We start from the raw sequence: 19,534 nt of genomic DNA, 5'->3' as shown, positions 1-19,534 counted from the left end.
TTGACCTGGTCTCTAATCTGAGCTGCTGTTAACCTGCGATTTCTGAGGCTGGTGACTCGGATAAACTTATCCTCAAAAGCAGAGGTGACTCTTGGTCTTCCTTTCCTGGGGCGGTCCTCATGTGAGCCAGTTTCTTTGTAGCGCTTGATGGTTTTTCCAACTGCACTTGGAGACACTTTCAAAGTTTTCCCAATTTTTCGGACTGACTGACCTTCATTTCTTAAAGTAATGATGGCCACTCGTTTTTCTTTACTTAGCTGCTTTTTTCTTGCCATAATACAAATTCTAACAGTCTATTCAGTAGGAGTATCAGCTGTGTATCCACCAGACTTCTGCACAACACAACTGATGGTTCCAACCCCATTTATAAGGCAAGAAATTCCACTTATTAAACCTGACAGGGCACACCTGTGAAGTGAAAACCATTTCCGGTGACTACCTCTTGAAGCTCATCAAGAGAATACCAAGAGTGTGTAAAGCAGTCATCAAAGCAAAAGGTGGCTACTTTGAAGAACCTAGAATATAAGACATATTTTCAGTTGTTTCACACTTTTTTGTTAAGTATATAATTCCACATGTGTTGATTCATAGTTTTGATGCCTTCAGTCTGAATGTACAGTTTTCATAGTCATGAAAATACAGAAAATCTTAAAATGAGAAGGTGTGTCCAAACTTTTGGTCTGTACAGTATGACGTACATTTACATCATATGTCGTGTCCCAACTTAATGCGGGCTCTGGCTCTGAGCCCGCATCTTTAACAGCCGCGGGTGGATCGGTGCTCCATCCGCAGCTGTTAACCAGTTAAATTCAAGTGTCACAAATCCCACCCATCAGCGCCCCTGTCACTTGATCGGGATGTCATGACACCTGGGGTTCTGCTGAAGTCCCTAATTCCTCTCATTGTCCATCTCCTGTGAATGCCGGCTCATGGCCGGCGTTCACAGGGGATCGTGATTTTTGCTGTACATAGCAGTGCTGAAGCCCTGCTATGTGTAGCACAAGCAATCGGATGATCGCAGCTTCAAGTCTAAGGGAACTATTAAATAAAGTAAAAAAGTTTTTAAAAATATATGGAAAAAAAAAAGTTCAAATCTCTCCCCTTTTGCCCCATTGAAAATAAAACAATTGAAAAAAAAATTACACATATTTGCTATTGCTGCGTTCAGAAATGTCCGATCTATCAAAATATAAAGTAAATGAATCAGACCGGTAAACAGCGTAATGAGAAAAAATAAAACTCCAGAATGGTAACTATAAAGCTAACGAAACTACAAAATGGTATCAATAAAATTGTCAGCTTAGGGTGCAAAAATAAGCCCTCAGCTAGCCCCAGATCACAAAAAATGAAAATGCTATAGGCTAAATGGCGACAAATAAAAAAATAACCTATACATGTTTGGTATCTACGTACTTGTGCTGACCTGGGGAATAATATTGTAAGGTCAGTTTTACCATAGAGTAAACATGGTAAATAATTAAAAAAAAAAAAAACAATTGTCAAATTGCACTTCTTTGCAATTTCACCATACTTGGAATTTTTTTCCCATTTTCCAGTACACTATATGGTAAAATCAATGGTGTCATTCAAAAGTACAACTCGTCCCGCAAAAAACAAGCCCTCATACGGCTATATTAACGTAAAAATAAAAAAGTTATGGCCCCTTGGAAGAAAGAGAGGAGAACAAATGGAAAAAAAAAAAGGAAAAATGGCCATGGCGTGAAGGGCTTAAAAGACCTTTAGGGGGTATTTTAACATGCAATACATTATTTTTATTTCTGAGTTTCCCAATAATGGGGGCTGATATATTAGTCTCATTTACAGGAGAAATTAAGCCTCCTGCCTGCATAGCAGAGCATACTAGGTCTCCAAGGACCATGCAGCTCCTGCTACCTGCTTACACTCAGCTATTTCATGATCACTGGGCCTGGAGGAGGAAGCACTGTCAGTGCTTTTTAATCTGTATACACAAGCGCTGGTTCAGCATTGTGTATACAAGGATCGAGAGATAAACATGGTAATAAAAATGAAATTGTTCTACTGTAATCTCAAGAATGTTATAAATGGATATGATCTGTTCCTTTCTATTACTTAAATGTACTGCAACCTTAAATAGGGTTTTTCCTTACACTACTTTTTAACCCACTGGCTCAGTTATGTGTAAAATAACAGACTGACCTCTGATTACTCTCCCAGGGTCCAGCGCTGCCTCTCCACCATTGTCCCACTCTCTGTTGATCGGACATGTCTCTGTGATTTTGTGTGGCCTACTTGATCAGTAAAAATGCACAGATATATGAACAGGTACCAGTTCTATCTGTGAAAAACACTGCTAGAACTTGTAAAAACTGACGTTTGAATGAGCCGATTTGTTCTGCTGCTTCCCTGTAATATTACAGCATAGACTGGTCTATGTCCAGGCTTCGCTACAGTATAATGCAGATACAGCTCAGTATGAATATAGTGAATGCTTCATTTTTTTAAATTTTAGACATCAAGTGAAAATATTCTCATAGTCTGATACTTAAAACAAAATTGATTGATGAGTGACAATTCATGTGGATGATCATAATTCATGTATACATTTCAGTCTGTAGAGGAGAAACTAATTCTAGCCCAAGAGGAACTGAAATCTAACAGGAATGAAATAAGTAGCCAAGTGAAACAGATCAAGGAGTTAACTACAATGAAGGGCACTATGGAGCAGGAAATATCGACAAAGACGAGCCAACTAAAGGAACATGGGCAAAGTCTTCAGGAATTGCAAAAACAGAAGGTAGTTTGCTTTTTCTTATCTTTATTTTAAAATATATTTAAAGATTTTTTTAAGATTCTCTTTTTCCAGCATTTGCGATCTCACATTACCGTATGTTACTTTTTCGTATAAGATTTTTTTCTGCATGTATTACTATTTTAACAAGTTGACTTTAAAATTTGCATTGATAAGAACAGTGTAAAATAAATACACATTTTCTGAGATTTCTACTTCTTCTTGAGAAGCTCTTAAGAAGAAGTAGGTGATTTGCTGGGTGAAACCTCAATATCACTACCATTGTGCCCATATTTGTTTCGTTCTGTTTTCAGGCCCTCATAGACAAAGAGTTGAGTGATGAAAAAGTGAAAGGAAATAATTTAACTGCCCTTAAGGGTAAGTTAGAAGAACAACTCACAAAGAAGATAGAAGAATTAAAGAATTTCAGAGAAGAAACCCACAAGGTATTCTTTTAATAGGAAGTAATTCTAGACCATACTAGATGATTTAATGTACTTAATATGAGTGATGCAGTTGGCCCCTTCCAGCTCCATGACGTACCAATACATCTTGATCCAGGGGTGGATTTATATCATGCACTGACACGGCAAGTGCCAGCTGTGTTATACAGCATTGACTGGAACTGGAACTGGAACATCCATCACCCAAGTAAGCGATTGCAGAGCGAAAATGGATTGCCATTATAGCCGGTATCTTGCTGAATGTCCCTGCCACTGCTGTTTTTGGTACTTGTAGGAAAACATTTTTATTATGTTCTGCAATACTGTGGTATTGCAGTAAATGATACAAGAAATCGAACAATCACAGGTGCTAGTCCCCTAATGGGACAAAAAGTGAAGTAAATATAATTAAAAAAATATATATTTAAAAAAAAATCGTATTAAAGTTTGAATCGTCACTCATTTTCCCTATCTGAAAATTAATTAATAAATAATACACAGACCTATATGACATTGTTGTGTCTGTAAAAAGTACAATTTCTGAAAATATAATAACCTATATGGTAACACTCATAAAGAAAAAAATCAAAATGTCAGGACCGCGATTTTCCTTCACTACACCTACCCAAAGAAATGCTATAAAAAGCAAACACAAGGTTGTACAGTAGTGTTCAAAATAATAGCAGTCCAATATGACTAACCAGATTAATCACTGTTTTCGATATAAATTATATTACCACATGTCATACAATTTACCAGTTGGTGCAGTAGATTCTAAGAAAACCAACAGACTCCGCATTCATGATCTGCATGTTTTTGAGTTTGTGTATTTGAATAATTACTTGAAAGAGGGTGTGTTCAAAATAATAGCAGTGTGGAGTTCAAGTGAGGTCAATCATTCTGTGAAGAAACAGGTGTGAGTCAGGTGGCCCTTATTTAACAGTGAAGCCAGCACATGTTGTACACGTATTTCTCCTTGAAATCCTGAGAAATATGGGTCATTTGAGGCATTGTTTAGAAGAACAGCGTACTTTGATTTAAAAGTTGATTGGAGGGGACAGAACTTATAAAGAAATGCAGATGATGATGGGTTGTTCAGCTAAAATGATCTCCAATGCTTTAAAATGGAAAGCAAAACCAGAGAGATGTGGAAGAAAAAGGAAGACTACCATTCGAATGGATCGAGAATATCCAGAATGGCAAAAGCTCAGCCAATGATCAGCTGCAGGATGATCAAAGACAGTCTCAAGTTACCTGTGAGTATTGTGACCAGTAGAAGATGCCTGTGTGAAGCTAATCTCTTAGCAAGAAGTCCCCGCAAAGTCCCACTGTTAAAGAAAACACATGTATCGAAGTGGATACAATTTTCAAAAGAACACATCAGCTGGCCTAAAGAGAAATGGAGAAACATTTTGTGGACTGATGAAAGTATAATTGTTCTTTTAGGGTCCACGTACCTCCGGCAGTTCATCAAATGACCCCAAAACTCTGCATTCAAGCCACAGTACACTCTGAAGACAGTGAAGCATGGTGGTGCAAGCATCATGATATGGGCATGTTTCTCTTACTATGGTGCCGGACCTATTTACCACATACCAAGTATCATGGACCAGTTTGCATATATTAAAATACTTGGAAGAGGTCATGTTGCTTTACGTTGAAGAGGATATGCCCTTGAAATGGGTGTTTCAACAAGACCATGACCCTGAACACACCAGTAAATGAGCAAAATTTTGGTTCCAGTCCAACAAAATTGAGTTTACAGAGTGGCCAGCCCAATCCCCAGATCTTAATCCGATAGAACACTTGTGGGGTGACATCAAAAATGTAATTTCTGAGGCAAAGCCAACAAATGCCGAAAAATTGTGGGATGTAGTCAAAACATCCTGGGCTGGAATAACAGTTGACAGATGCCAGAAGGTGGTTGACTCTATGCAACATAGATTTGAAGCAGTTCTAAAAAACTGCGTGTACAACTAAATACTAGGTTAGTGATTCACAGGAATGCTATATCCTCAAAAGAAAGAGTATATATTGTGAGTTTGTAAAGACAAATGCAGACACTGCTAAATTTTAGAACAGCCAAATGTTCATTGTTTTCTGTAAAGTAGTTAAATTATATACATTTCTTTTCATTTCTCTTTGAATTAGAAAACAGTGTGCAATGTTCCTAATGCATGGAAATAAAAACGATTATAAAGATTTTGTGCTTAACACATGTTTTTGAAGACACTGCTATTATTTTGAACACTTCTATATGTAGCTCAAAATATTACCTATAATACGCCAGGATACCAAGCAACAAACAAGCCATTACATTGCTTCATCAATGAAAAATATAAAAGTTGCAGGTCTCAGAAAATGAAAACACAAACTGTTTTTTTTTTGTTTTTTTTTTCTTTTTTAATACATAGGAACATAGTAAAAAAAACAAAACTATACAATATTGATATCACCATAATTGTGCTGACCTGGAGAATCATATTGCCAGGTGATTTTTACCACACAATGAACTTTGTAAAAACGAAACCCAGAATACAATGGCAGTACTGCATCTTTTTTTATCAACATTTGAGCCCACTTGTTATTTTCCCTGGTTTTCAATACATTATATGGCAAAATGAATGATGTTACCCAAACTACAACTTGGCCCTGGAAAAAACAATCCCTATTATGGCTACGTCGATTGAAAAGTAGAAAAGTTATGGCTCTTGGAAGAAGGGAAGAGAAAAAAAACACACAAAAAAAGCAAAAGCGCAAAGATTGCCTGGCCTCTAAGGGTTATTCTCCAGTTGTCTCTTCAGCAGCACACAGCTTTCCATTATTTTTGATTTCCTGATTTCTTGCAGGGTGAGCTCTGTTCCTTCAGTGACAGGGTTAGGGAGTAGCACGAATACGTGTAGTATTAGAACTATAAAGCTCAGCACAAGTTATGCTAGAACACCTTCAACTATCAGCGGTTTGTTCTGGGGTGTACACTGTTATCACTATATTTGCACATAGAGATAACAGGACATTTGAACAAGCACACAGCTCAGGAAAGTGAAAGTGAGCCATATAGGAGACCTGCTCTGAGAAAAGCCTATGTTGCGGGCTGGTGATTTTGAGGATTTATAACAGCAGTTTGTCAGGAGCTGAAAGATAGAATGGAGGTGAGCTGCTTAACTGCTGTATAGAAATCAATGGACTGGAGAGCTGACTGGGATTATTAGGATTTATACCCTCTACTGAAATGTAACTAGTTGCTACTCTTGACCCGGGTCTGGGCAGTCACTAGTGGCTGAGCTCTATGAAAACCAGCTGTACACTATGAAATCTACTTGCTTTTTCTACCTGCTGTCACTCTCCTGCAGTGAGAACTTTTAAATTGCAAACTTGCTTATTTGGATGCTAACTAACTAAAACAATTTAACAACTTGAAAATACCCCTTTAAGGGGTTTAAAATGAATGGAAATCAAATATAAATGTATTTTAGATATGAATCAATGATTTTTGAAACTCCAATAACAGAAAAACACAAACAAAGACAACAATGTCATGATTGGTTACTGTATACCACTTAGTCTGTTTTTATATTACTTTTATGGGTGAAACAAACAAGTAAAATGACAAGTAATCTGAATAAATTAGATAAAAGGAGGGAGACCACTGCCCTTTAAAATTTTACTATTTAAATTCAATGGAAGCAGTGGCATAATAGGTCCGTGGTGCTAATACCATTCAGGGCACCAGACCCTTGTTTTGGTTGTGGGCAATTATATAAAGTTGTCTCTTAAGCAGCACACAGGTTTCCAGTCTCCTTACTTCTTGTTTCTGACGGTGTCAGTTCTGGTGAGTAGCCGAGCTGTAGTATTGGTAGAACCATAAGGCTCAGCACAAGTTCTGCTGTAATACATTTAGCTGTCAGTGGTTTGTTCTGAAGTCTACACTGTTATTACTATATTTGCATATATAGATAACAGGACATTTTAGCCAGCTGATGGCACTGAGCTGTGTTTGGGAGAACTGCTGTTAGAGAAGCCAATGGTAATGTTAGAAACAGCCATTACACCGTACACAGCAGGGGCACATTTATAAGATTATCTCAGCACAGGAACATTTTATTTAAACACATCCAATTGTGGAACTTATTATCATTCCAAGATCTATTGATTAAAATAAACTTTTGTTCATGGGAAAACCCCTTTAAGTAAAAAAGCCCAGATCTCTGGAACCATATGGCGGATTTTAAAATAGAACCAAGTGGCATACTTGGAAGCATTGGGAATAAAATAAGAACAAGAACTGGCCACTTTGGACTTTGTGACAGTTCCTCTTTTAAGCTCGTTTAAAGCGGAAATATTGAAATGAGTGTAATTTTTTCGGACAGTGAGTTCAAATTAGTGTCTTCTTTATGTCATGGTTTCACTGCTGTAAAATGAATGATCTCTGATGTCTAACAGAAAACCAACAGTTTGGAAGAAGCCAAACAACTGCTGATTCAGCAGAAACTTGAGCTGCAGGGGAAGATGGAGAGCTCAGTGACAGCCCTTAAGCAGGAGAAGAATCAGCAGCAGACTTTGAAAGATGAACTGAAAAAAAAAGATGAAGAATGGAAGAAGCAGCATACAGACCTAAGAGAGAAACTGGTAACTGACCAGAGTTATATTGCTTTCGGTTCACCAGTCACACATATTCACATAAATTGCAATTTTATGATAAAATAGAAAAGCAAAAATATAAAATTCATCATGTCTGTTCTGTGTCCCCTTCTTTAGACAATGGAAGGAAAGGAAAAAGAGGAGCAAAAGAAGAAACATGAAGAGAATGAGTCTAAGCTGAACATGCAGATCACAGCCTTAAACGAAAACCTGGCAACCCTGAAGAAGGAATGGCAGAGCAGCCAGCGAAGGGTCGGTGAGCTGGAGAAGCAAACAGATGATTTACGTGGAGAGATTGCAGTGCTGGAGGCAACAGTCCAAAATAACCAGGAGGACAGACGGGCACTTCTAGAGAGGTGACTACCACGCTCTACATTGCTCCTAAGGTATTAGGTTGAGCACTATGGAGTTCAGGCCGCACTAAAGACTTTCTAGAAACCAGTCCTCTCTCATTGCTACTGGTGGCTTATTAATCTCATTAGCCAATAGGCTCACACAGAATTTCCTCTTGGGATGGCTGTAAAGTCTTCATTGTATTTATTAGCTTCATCTTTCACCATGCACTCTCTCGTAAGCATATTAGTTTTATCTCCCCGTCTCACCCATAGCTAGTGAGTAATAGTGACTGTTCCAGTTGAAAAGGCTCATTTTACAAACATACTATTCTTTCAGATATCTCAAAAGTGAAGAGGAAATTAAAAAGCTACAAGCCAAAGTAGTTGAGCTGCGGAAAAAAGTTGATGAATCTACATATGCCATGGAGGAGCTTGGCAGAGAAAATCAGTCTCTACAGGTGATGAGGCAGTGAACTGCTATCACAGAATGCTCTTTTTAATGCACTTATCATTGCCATAAACTAAATTGTGACCTGTAACCCCTTCACGACCTTTGACGTACTTGTATGTCCAAATTCATTTCCCCGCTCATGATGGCTGATTTAATCAACCATCATGTGCCTTTAACAGCCACGGGTGGAGTGGAGCTCTGCCCACTGCTATTAACCTGTTAAACCCCGCTGTCAATCTCTCTGACAGCAGCACTTAACACGCACCTGCAGGATGGGGGGCATGTAATTCCATGTTTACATCTGCGCATGCCTGTAACGTGATCGCGGGGCGCCGATGGGTTGCAGTGACAGCTGAGGGTCTGCTGAAGACCCCTGTGCATACCATTACAATCCTCCTGTGAAAGCCAGCCCGTAGCTGGCCTTCATAGGAGATCATGATTTTCTCTATACATAGCAGTGCTGATGCACTAGTATGTATAGCACAAGCAATCGGAAGCTTGCAGCTTCAAGTCCCCTAAAGGAGACTAACAAAAACAGTATAAATTGAGGAAAGAGTTTTTAATGAAGAAAAAAAAACAACTTTCAAATAACCCCCCTTTTATCCCATTAAAAATAAAACCATAATAAAAAATGCACATATTTGGTATCGCTGTGATTTTAAGTCTGATCTATCAAAACATAAAATACATTGATCCAATTGGTAAACTACGTAACGAGAAAAAAAAAATTAAGATTTTTTGCAATAAGAGGCTATCAAAACATTGTATCTACCTTAAAATGTTATCAGTAAAACAGTCAGCTCAGGGCGCAAAAAATAATCAGTCACCTGGCCCCAGATCCTGAAAAATGGAAACGTTACGGGTCTTGGAAAATGGCGACACAAGCAAAGTTTTTAATTTTGTTACAAATTTCCTCATTTTTTTTTCATCACATAAATGATAAAAAAAAAAAAAACTATACATGATTGGTATCTGTGTAATCGTACTGACCTAGAGAATTATATTGCCATGTCAGTTTTACCATATAGTGAACATTGCCATTTCAACGGAGTTGGAATTTTTTTCCCACATGATAAAATGAAAAGTACAACTTGTCCCACAAAAACAAGCTTTCATACGGCTATGTGGACTGAAAAATAAAAAAAATATGGCTCTTGGAAGAAGGGGAGGAAAAAACGGAAACTTGCAAGGTCGTGAAGGGGTTAAGTAGTAGAGTGAAGCGACCATCAAGAACTGTCCAGAGCTTCTGAACATGTCTCTGCTTAATTGTAAAGTGCTGTGGAATATGTTGGTGCTATAAAAATAAAATTGTGATAATATTATAATCTCGGTGGGATCGGCCAACATTTTGATTAGTTCTCTGGTGAAAGACGACGTGGTAAAGAGATGTCTGGAGATGTCTTAATCTTCTCTCCCCTTTAAAACACAGGCTATCTTGCAATAAGCTTGTATGTCTATAGGAGAGACAGGAGAAAAAGTTATTACATTTGTATGGCTGGCATAAGGCATGTAATAATAATTTTCGGGCTTTTTTTAGTAGAAACCATTTCCCAGGTTGTAGAGTAAGGTACATAAAAAGGGCAGTTCTAATTTTTTTTTCATTTTACAGATAAAACACAGTCAAGCACTAAATAGGAAGTGGACTGAAGACAACGACGTGCAAAACTGCATGGAGTGTGGGAAAGGATTTTCAGTAACAATAAGAAGGGTAAGTCCTGAAATGTCTATATATCTGCCAATAAAGGGAGTTTGTCTTCCCTAAAACGTCTTTTAAGCTAACCACATAGCCATGGAGCGGACTTGTCTCCTACGAAAATGATACATTTCATTTAGTAATCTGTTCCTCCTTTGTGCTGAAAATCCTCTTTAATCCAATATGCTAATTTGGTGCTCGGAGCCCCCTTGGCGTGGCCGAGCTATGATGTCTGACGTTCATCCCACCGCCTCCCTCTGCCTTGAGTGGCCGCTCTTGCTTCACAAGAGATGTGGCTGCAGACAGCCCTCATTCTTCTAAAGCAGATGCTGTCAATCAAGGCAGTGGGAGGTTATGAGAAATGCAAAGGCATTGAGTGGAGCAGGGCACCATTTTTACTTACCAGAAATCACTAGTGATCAGATATTGCATTGTCGATGCTTCTATTCCTTACATAGCCTAAAACAGAAAAGACAGAAGCGGCAATAAGCTGCTTCTGTCTTCTCCCCATAGTCCGCAACTGACTCCTAACGCAGGGGCTTGTCGGTCCTTGGCTGACATTGCGGTCACTGCTGACTCTGCGATTGGGAACAGATTAAGAGATGCATATTTCCTAATTAACTTGTCTCATCTTGGGCTTTTTGTGCACCACAAACTAAACTCTACCTCTCTCATAACTTTCAGTAGTGGTGAAGGAAGCACAAAATCCTGAAGACATGCAGAAACCGTTTTTCAAGTAGTTTAACCGCTGTTGTCACAGTCTGCTATTAACATTTAATGTATTTTTCATTCTCTATTTCTTTGCAGCACCACTGTAGACATTGTGGAAATATCTTCTGTGCAGAATGTTCCTCGAAGAATGCCTTAACTCCCTCCTCCAAAAAACCAGTCCGTGTCTGCAATACATGTTTTACTGATTTGCAAGGATAGGAGCGGATGTGTAGGCAAATTCCATGTAGTATTTTTGTTATTGCACTTCATAAAGCACTCAGAGTACTTATCCCTTTGGATGAAGATTGTAACATGTGGAAACACAAAATGACCTTTTTCAATTGTTTTATTGCTACAAAGTGAAATCATTGTATTTTTCATGAGACACGCATCCTGCCCCGCACATATCTTTTGCCATCTGCCACCAATTTTGCTTTCTCAGCCGCCTGTAAATAGTAGCATAACAGAAAAGTAACAATGTATTTTTTTATACATAATTTGACAGTAACCACAAGTCTAAAATGTAGTTTTAGTGCACGAGAGTGAATCTGTAATGCCATAGAAGGATGTTGTGTTTTTATTTCGTCCCCAGCACTGATCCATCTGACTAGCTGTTGGCTCTGCATGCTGTCCACTCACTGCGGACCGATGAATGCAGATTTCACTTCTCAATGGAGAGGAGTATTCTACCATCCTCTTGTCCTTTGCACATCCAGATACGTGGCCTATATCTGTGGTGTAATATCTGTGGCTCCCAGAGACTTGTGCTATGTACACGTGTGTACTTGTGTCTGTCTAACGATGAATAACTGCAGAAATATGGCTGAAATCACTGTATTCCTCACCCGTACTTTGTCCTAAGGCGCGACTACATACTTGGCTTATTTGGGTGATCTTTTCTGTGTATGTGACCTTGTCTTTTATGATACCATTGGTGATGACTGGAAAACAAGACTTTGTACTTGGTCACTGTTGTCTCGCAGCAGGTTTATCGTGCAATGGTGACACGTCTGGTTATGTTTTTAAGCAAATTAGCTGCTTTATGCGGAATTACATTTGATAGTGAGGTGCAATGTTAATGATTGCCATATCCAATACTGTGACATTGCAACGGAGTAATCTGTAAAAACGGTTTTGATCAGAAGGACAGTTGTAGACATTAACACTTTAAGGCTCCTTAACACTGGCATAAGTTTGACATAAGTCACAATTGATCCGTTAAGTGACAGTTTCCGTTAACTCTTCATTGGTTAGTCCGGTTTCCATTTAATTTTTTTCTATGCAGCAAGTTATGCAGATCTGCCAGTAGTGGGCAACCTTAACATGATGGCCTGAGACATGATGGCATGGACCCTTGTCACCAGTGAGAACAGAGCCTAATTCATATAAACTAGCTAAAAAGGAACATTATTGTAGACGTAACGGCAGTGGTCTTCTGTAAATACAGCTTAATCCTTGTGTTATGTGCAGGATACTGTCTGAAAATGGAAACAAGAAAAAATAGCACTTTTGATGGATACCAATGTATCCATCTCTTGACCACAAGACGTGGCCATTCACATTATATGATCATCGAATGAACCCACCAACCAAAGTTTATCGGATATCACCCATGAGATCCGATATTACAGGGAGGAAAGTATGTTAGATTCTAACATGCACAATCGTTTGTTCAGATGGAGATAGTAGGTCACTGCCAGAAATGTTTGGCGCAGACCTAAGACCCTTTTACATAGGCAGATGAATGAGCAGACAGACATTCATATGAATGTTCGCTCACAACCAAGGGCTCTAGGAAACTTGTCCGCAAAGCAAACACTTGTGTGTGAACAGTCCTAACAGTATAGCCAACCTTTAACTTCGAAATATAAAAAAACAAGTTCCCACTTAATGATAACACTTAGCAATAGATATGGCGATTGCACACAAAGCTGTAGGGAAATTCCTGCACTCGTCTATGTGACTGCCAATTTGTGGATTCCCCTCCATTTCCAGCATGAGTGGGTGCTCACGTGAGTATGTGACTTGCATACTTGAGGTCACCTGCCCATTAGATTCTCTTCTGCTTCTCTCACTTTTATTCTGGAGAAAGTAAAGTCGCAGATAAATGCATAGTACAGCTGCAGAAGTTTATTTTGAGCCCAAAAACCCCTTTAAAGTTTGGCTTTGTGAAACTGGAATGCCTCATCGATAAAGATAATAACGGATTTCAGCATTGTCCAATGAAGTGCCCAACCATTAAAGCCTTCATAGCTATAGCTTACCTGTAAGCTACACTTGTACTTTTATGTAGCTTTATCTGGTCATAGGTCACCCTTTGTATTTTAGCTGTACTTTTCTGCCAAAAGCAGATACCTTTCCTTATTAAATGATCGTCACCACTGTCATGTTTCATATAAACTCCTGGTGAAATATTATGTGGACTTGTTACTATATTAGATATAGAGTGAAGGCTCTTGTCCCTTGTACACCTAACAACCAGCATGGTTTGTGATATAGACTTTTGTTTTCTGGCTTTCTTGTTTGTTTTCAGTATTTTCTTTAAGGAATCTGTACTAAAATTCTGATTTTCAAGACCACCGCACATCCTATTGCTACGTATTTCATCCCTTGCATTGCAAAGCAGTCTTCATATAGTCACTAAATCTTTATATCTATGGTGAACTGTACTCATTGGCCACTTTCATTGGCATGGCACAGTTGCACATAAGTGACTTTCTTCTCTATCTCTTCCTTTACCAGTCATACCGAGAATGTGTATTTAAATAAGGAAAGCTCTGTCATAGGTTCATAGGCTTGCTTATGGGAGACTTTGTTGTGAAAGTCAGTGGATTTAAAGGCAGTCGGTCACCCCCAAAACTCAATTTAAACTAATCATATGGTCATATAGAGAACTTAGTCCCAACAGAAATCACACCCCCTATTCTAATTTTCTCAGACGTGGTTATAAAAAAAATGTTATCTATTATACAAATGAGGGTGCCTTGTGCACCCTTGGTCTGGCCAAGCTCTCAGTGCATTGTTCTGCCCCCTCCCCTTATGATGACTGACGTGCTGTCTTGCCCAGAGTGAGAGCTACCTGAACTGAAAACTTAGCCATGCAGCCTTTTCAGTTCAGGCTCTGGGCAAGCAAGTGCTGTCAGTGAAACTAGGGGGAGGTGGCAAAAAGAGCACGGAGAGCTTGGCCACACCAAGAGTACACTGAGGACCCTCAGTAATATAATATAGATTGTTTCTGGATAAATATATATGAGAAATCTAGACTACTGGTATGATTTTTTTTTTTTTTTTTTTTTTTTTTTTTTTTTTTTTTAAGAGCCGAAGTTCCCTATATGACTTTTTGATTAGTGTAAATTGCATTTTGGGGGTGACAGACTCTCTTTAAGAAGAACTTTGATCAATTGTTGCATGAAACCAGTATTACATCGTCCGTAAACCGAGAGGAAATTTAAAGCACTACTCCAACGTTTTTTTTGTTGTTGTTTTTTTTATCCTTTTATTAGGGATCAGGTATTTAAATGTAATACATGTAGTAAAGTAGAAATCCAGTGCCAGGGTCTGCTATTATAAACTCTTCTTTATTGTAAGTAATTAAAAGTCAAAAATTCCATCACCAAAATGACAACGCATGTTAGACAGAGTTCTTTAGTCATTGGCAAATAAGATGTTGTGACTATTAATTAGTTACAATACAGAAGTGGGGGTTTTTTTAGAAGAAGCTGACGCTGGATTTTTTTTTTTTACTATGGTATTTTATCGTGTGGCACTAAAAGCTTCCTTGTATCGGGTCTCCTGGTGGGTGAGCTGACTTTTCCATTTGTCGTTGTGTAAGGCTGTGTGCCCACTATGCGTTTTTAAGCGTTTCCGCAGCGGCAATTCCGCTGCAGAAACGCTTAAAAAAATGCTTGGTATAAGGTCTGCCATGTTCCCCAATGATAATCCGCATGTGCTGTGCACATGCTGCGGAAATTTCCGCTGCGGATTATCATTGCGGAAAAATCCGCAGCACTACCAATTATTTTGCAGAAGCGCTGTGTTTTCGCCACCATTGACTTGCATTGGAACACATAGAATCCGCATCACTGGATCTGTACATGTGGAATACATGCGTTCAATGTGCGGATGGTAACCGGGTTTGAAGAAGAGGAGACTCTCCTCCAGACCCGGGTACCATAGAACCTGTAAAAAAAAAAAGAATAAAATAAAAAATATACATTATACTTACCTTCTGATGGCCCCCGGTGTCCTTGACTCGGCTTGCCGGCAGCTCGCGGTAGACTAAAGGACCTGCGGTGATGTCATTTAGTCATGTGACGGGTCACGTGACCCGCTGACGTCGGCAGGCCCTTAAATCTACCGCGAGCTGCCGGCAAGCCGAGACAAGGACACCAGGGGCCATCAGAAGATAAGTATATATTTATTTTTTACCATTCTTTCAATCACACTATATAAATCCATGCCTCTAGTGTGACCAAGTTGTCAAGCACTTTCCAAGTGATGCTAAAATCGCCTGCAAAGCGCTTGACAACCCGCATGCGGAAATGCATGTGAAGAACGCTTCACATCCGCTTGTCCCTGGCAGGAAAAACGCATGTACAATCCACATGCTTTTTTTCTGCCAGGAAGATGCAGAAACGCTCAGGAAAAATCCAGAGTATTTCTGCATCGTGGGCACATAGCCTAATGCATGTTGTTACATACTCACCGGTAGCCGTCTTAACCCATTTTTAGCCAAACTCTGGCACCACCATGTGACTGCAGTTGTGATCAGCTGTGTGAAGCGAGGGTCACTTATTAAAAAACTTCTCAACTCACATCTATGGGAATTCAGAATGTGGCTTATAGCTTGGTACTGAGTCCCATAGACATGTATTGAGAAAAGCGACTTGGGAACACACGGGGATCTGGCAGGTTACAAAAGCAGTTGTGTGGCGTCGGAGTGGTGCTGAAAACAGGTGCAGATGCCAACCGGTGAGTATGTATCTGCATGCATTAAACTTCCGTACGTGATTCTTAACAAAGGGATTGAAAAAAACAAACGCTGGAGCGGGGTTTTAATTAGCTAACAACACATAAGGTTGTCCTCAAACATCTGTTGTGTATATATATATTGACTAGTAGTTAAATCAGTACATGTATATATTGATTTATCTACTGGTCCCCAAGATGGGAACATGTATGGAAGTGCTATGTATGATGTACACACATGCTTGAACAACCTATATGTATTCTACATGCATGTATACAGAGTACCCTCAGTATCTCCATACAGTTGGGATCCCAGAGATGATGACTTTTCAGCAAGTCATGTAAACTACCCAGTTGTGGCCCTTTAGGTTTGTCATGGTGATACAGAAATCTTTCATATACTTAGGCCTCACTTCATCAAATCGTTTTTGACCGTTTTCCGGATGGCGCTCGGGCAAGTTGGGGCTTGGCTAAGCTCACCCGACAAATTCATCATAATGTTCGGCACAAAAGTGGCATAAATTACTCCAGCCCCTGACTGGAATACATTTATGGAAATGGTGAACAACAGTTGAAAGATGTCAGATTTCTTCCAGTGCTCTTAATGAATTTGGCGCATCTTACTCCACGTCATTCTTGAAGTCTTGATGAACCGGGATGAATGTTATTCATCCTGAGGTGCTGGCCTAAATTACTTGTATAGCAATTATCCATATGTTCTCTACCTAATAAGTGAATAGTCACAAGTGCAAAAACAACCCTAATGATTTTTCTATTTTGCATGACATTTTCCATTTTCGAGACTGAAATGGGAAAAGTTATTGTGATAAGTGGCTGCTCGGATTTGCATGTGATTGTATCATTAGTGGTGTTCCAGTCTAAAGGGCACAGATAAGGCAAGTGATAAGGGATATCTGACTGATGTACCAGCCAGTTCCTCAAAATGACACATAATGCTACAAGAGGAACATATTCTGAGTCATGAAAATCTGTAGTTCCAGCGGCTGAAGGCTTATTATCTGCCAGGTGCCTGAACCACTCCAGGGACTCGCATTGTATTATCTTTTGTCATCAAAATGAATCATTTGTTTTTCTAGAAATCTTTTCCTTCCATGAACAACGTGCCATATGTGCTTGGTAAATGCGACCCCATGGGTGATATGTCTTGTGGCATCACAGTATACATATTATTGGAGAACCAACCCAAGCGCTTACCTGCTGTGACGCTGAGAACTGCTCCTCTTCTACCTCCACTCCACTTCTGCTTATGTCATTGCAGTACTACACTACCACTGGCTTCATCCACCATGTTCACAAGACCTCAAGATTCTGCAAGGTTTTTAATATATGAACAAAACCGTGCTGACTACCTCTTTCACTATGTGTATTCAGTTCTTTACATAATATGCAGAGAATTTCATCTCCTCGAACCCCTGCATCTAGAGCAGACAGCTGTTTTATGGCTGTTTTTTGTAATATACTGTGTAAAATGAGTAATTCTACTTTTAAAGGGAATCTGTCAGCAAGATTTTGCTATTTATTCTACTTTGAGAGCAGCATGATATAGGGACGGAGACCCTGATTCCAGCAGTGTGTCACTTACTGGGCAGCCTGTTTCAATAAAATCAGTGTTTTTTCAGCAGGAGATTATCACTTAGAGGACTAGTTGTCTTGTGCCATTTAGTCCTCCTGCTCTGTATAACCCCACCCCCCACCACTGATTGGCAGCTATTTGCCTATGCACAGTATACACTGAAAGCTGCCAATCAGTGGTGTGGGTGAGGTTACACAGAGCTCAGTATTCAGAGACTTGACGGATCTATTGCAGAGCTAACAGTGATTTTGTCAAAACTCCACCAAGCAGACCAGTAAATGACACAACACTGAAATCAGGGTATGTGCCCCTACATTATGCTTATGTCAAATTACATAGAAAAAACCTGCTGTCAGATTCCCTTTAACAGTTTTAATGAGCATAAAACATGCCTGATTTCTAAATTCTGATGGTTACCGTTGTCTAGGATAATGAAGCTAAACTGCTCTTATCTGAGCTCCCATAGTTCACTGTTTAGTTTTACTCAAGAATAAAGAAGAAAATATCTTGGAATTTTAAATGGGTACAAGTAAAGCAAAGTAGTGTCAGAATTACTCAAGTTTTTATAGTCTTTTACAGGACGGTCACGCTTGCAACATTTTTATTGTTCCAATGCATTACAAGTGTAAAATTAGGCAATTTGCAATCATTACTTAGCTGTTTATCCCCCTGGTAACAGATCACAGACTGTGTAGATCCTGCAGTCATTCATACTTTAATATTACATTATTTGTGCCATACACTTTTGGCATTCATCAGACTTGTGGACACCCCGTTGACACTCTAAACATAAAAGATGTGAGTGGAGCCTAAGAACGGATTGAAAAATCGTCCATTTTTCACCCAGTAAAAGAATTAACAATTCTTCTGTATGTTCTCCATTTTATCATCATCTATTAATGTGAGGCCAAATTCCTATTCATGTGTAACAATGGCAATGGATCCTTAAAAACTGGATTCCTGGATGCTGTCACTTATGACATCCGATTTTCTTTTATGTACCCATAGAGTTTAAAGTGAGTCTGATCCAAAACAAACTTTCAGAATACTGTCTTTTGTTGTTTTTTTTTACTCTTGGACCATTGGTCCATGTGTAAAAAAAAAAGATTCATGTGAACTTGCCCATTCATTTACTGTGGTCCATGTTTTGTTCGTCTGGACCGAAAATACGTTCATCTGAACACTCTTACGAATACATTTTGTAGGTTAGGAAGAATTGGGCAACAAGACGATGGCAATATGTCTTTTACCATAAAACGGCCTTCATTTTTTATTTTAGATGCATATGAGCTATACCATGGCTGGTTTAGAAGGTGCGCCTTCTGTTGGAATATTTTCCAGTAATGTTTAAGAGCAGATTTTTACCCCCAGGTTGGCACAGGGCTGCAAACAATTGTCCGGCCTGCAGAATATATTAAGGAGTTATAGATAATGCTGTTGCCCCATGTGTGGGCTTGTATACCGTCACCCCAGATGTACCATTCAGAGTGTACAATATATGGCCATAGAAGTGTATCAGGTGCACGATCACTACTGTGCATCGTTCTATCAGCTTTTTGGCCTGTCTGTTGAGGATGATTTGCTTTTCTTCTCCTTTGTGCCATGTTTGATAGTTTTTGCTATGTTCATGCCCAAAAATGGTTTTATGTATGGATGTCACAGATCCATTTATACTTGCACAGTAAAATTTGAATTGAAGAACATGCGACATTCAGCATTGAATCCTCCCTAACCTCTAAATCACTCAGTGTACCCATTCAGTATCAGAAAACCCATTGTTGCTATATGATCTAAGTGTTTTATATGAAAGGAACAAAAACAAATCTACTTCCCCACAGAAACACTGCCTCTTATGTTTGTGGCTTTGTCTTATTATTACAGTTCAAGCTATTAGGACTTTATTGCCATATACCATGATCTCTCTATTC

At 39.1% G+C, this 19,534-nt stretch overlaps 1 protein-coding gene across 7 annotated transcripts in view; it reads left to right on the top strand.

Moving 5' to 3' along the window:
- Window positions 1-14,339, top strand: part of EEA1 (early endosome antigen 1) — a 126,761-nt gene extending 112,422 nt beyond the window's left edge. For all 7 annotated transcript variants that reach the window (XM_073651658.1, XM_073651655.1, XM_073651656.1 and 4 more), the window contains 7 exons: window positions 2,591-2,776; window positions 3,085-3,216; window positions 7,657-7,842; window positions 7,972-8,210; window positions 8,527-8,647; window positions 10,250-10,348; window positions 11,141-14,339. In XM_073651658.1, the coding sequence (XP_073507759.1) occupies window positions 2,591-2,776; window positions 3,085-3,216; window positions 7,657-7,842; window positions 7,972-8,210; window positions 8,527-8,647; window positions 10,250-10,348; window positions 11,141-11,263 (1,086 nt within the window). In that variant the 3' untranslated portion in view covers window positions 11,264-14,339. The remainder of the gene's footprint in view (window positions 1-2,590; window positions 2,777-3,084; window positions 3,217-7,656; window positions 7,843-7,971; window positions 8,211-8,526; window positions 8,648-10,249; window positions 10,349-11,140) is intronic.
- The last annotated feature ends 5,195 nt before the right edge of the window (window positions 14,340-19,534 follow it).

Source organism: Phyllobates terribilis, unplaced genomic scaffold, assembly GCF_046119375.1.
Source record: "Phyllobates terribilis strain yellow unplaced genomic scaffold, ASM4611937v1 Scaffold_11__3_contigs__length_659146591, whole genome shotgun sequence".
Lineage (NCBI taxonomy): Eukaryota > Metazoa > Chordata > Amphibia > Anura > Dendrobatidae > Phyllobates > Phyllobates terribilis.
This window is presented reverse-complemented; position numbering and strand designations above follow the sequence as displayed.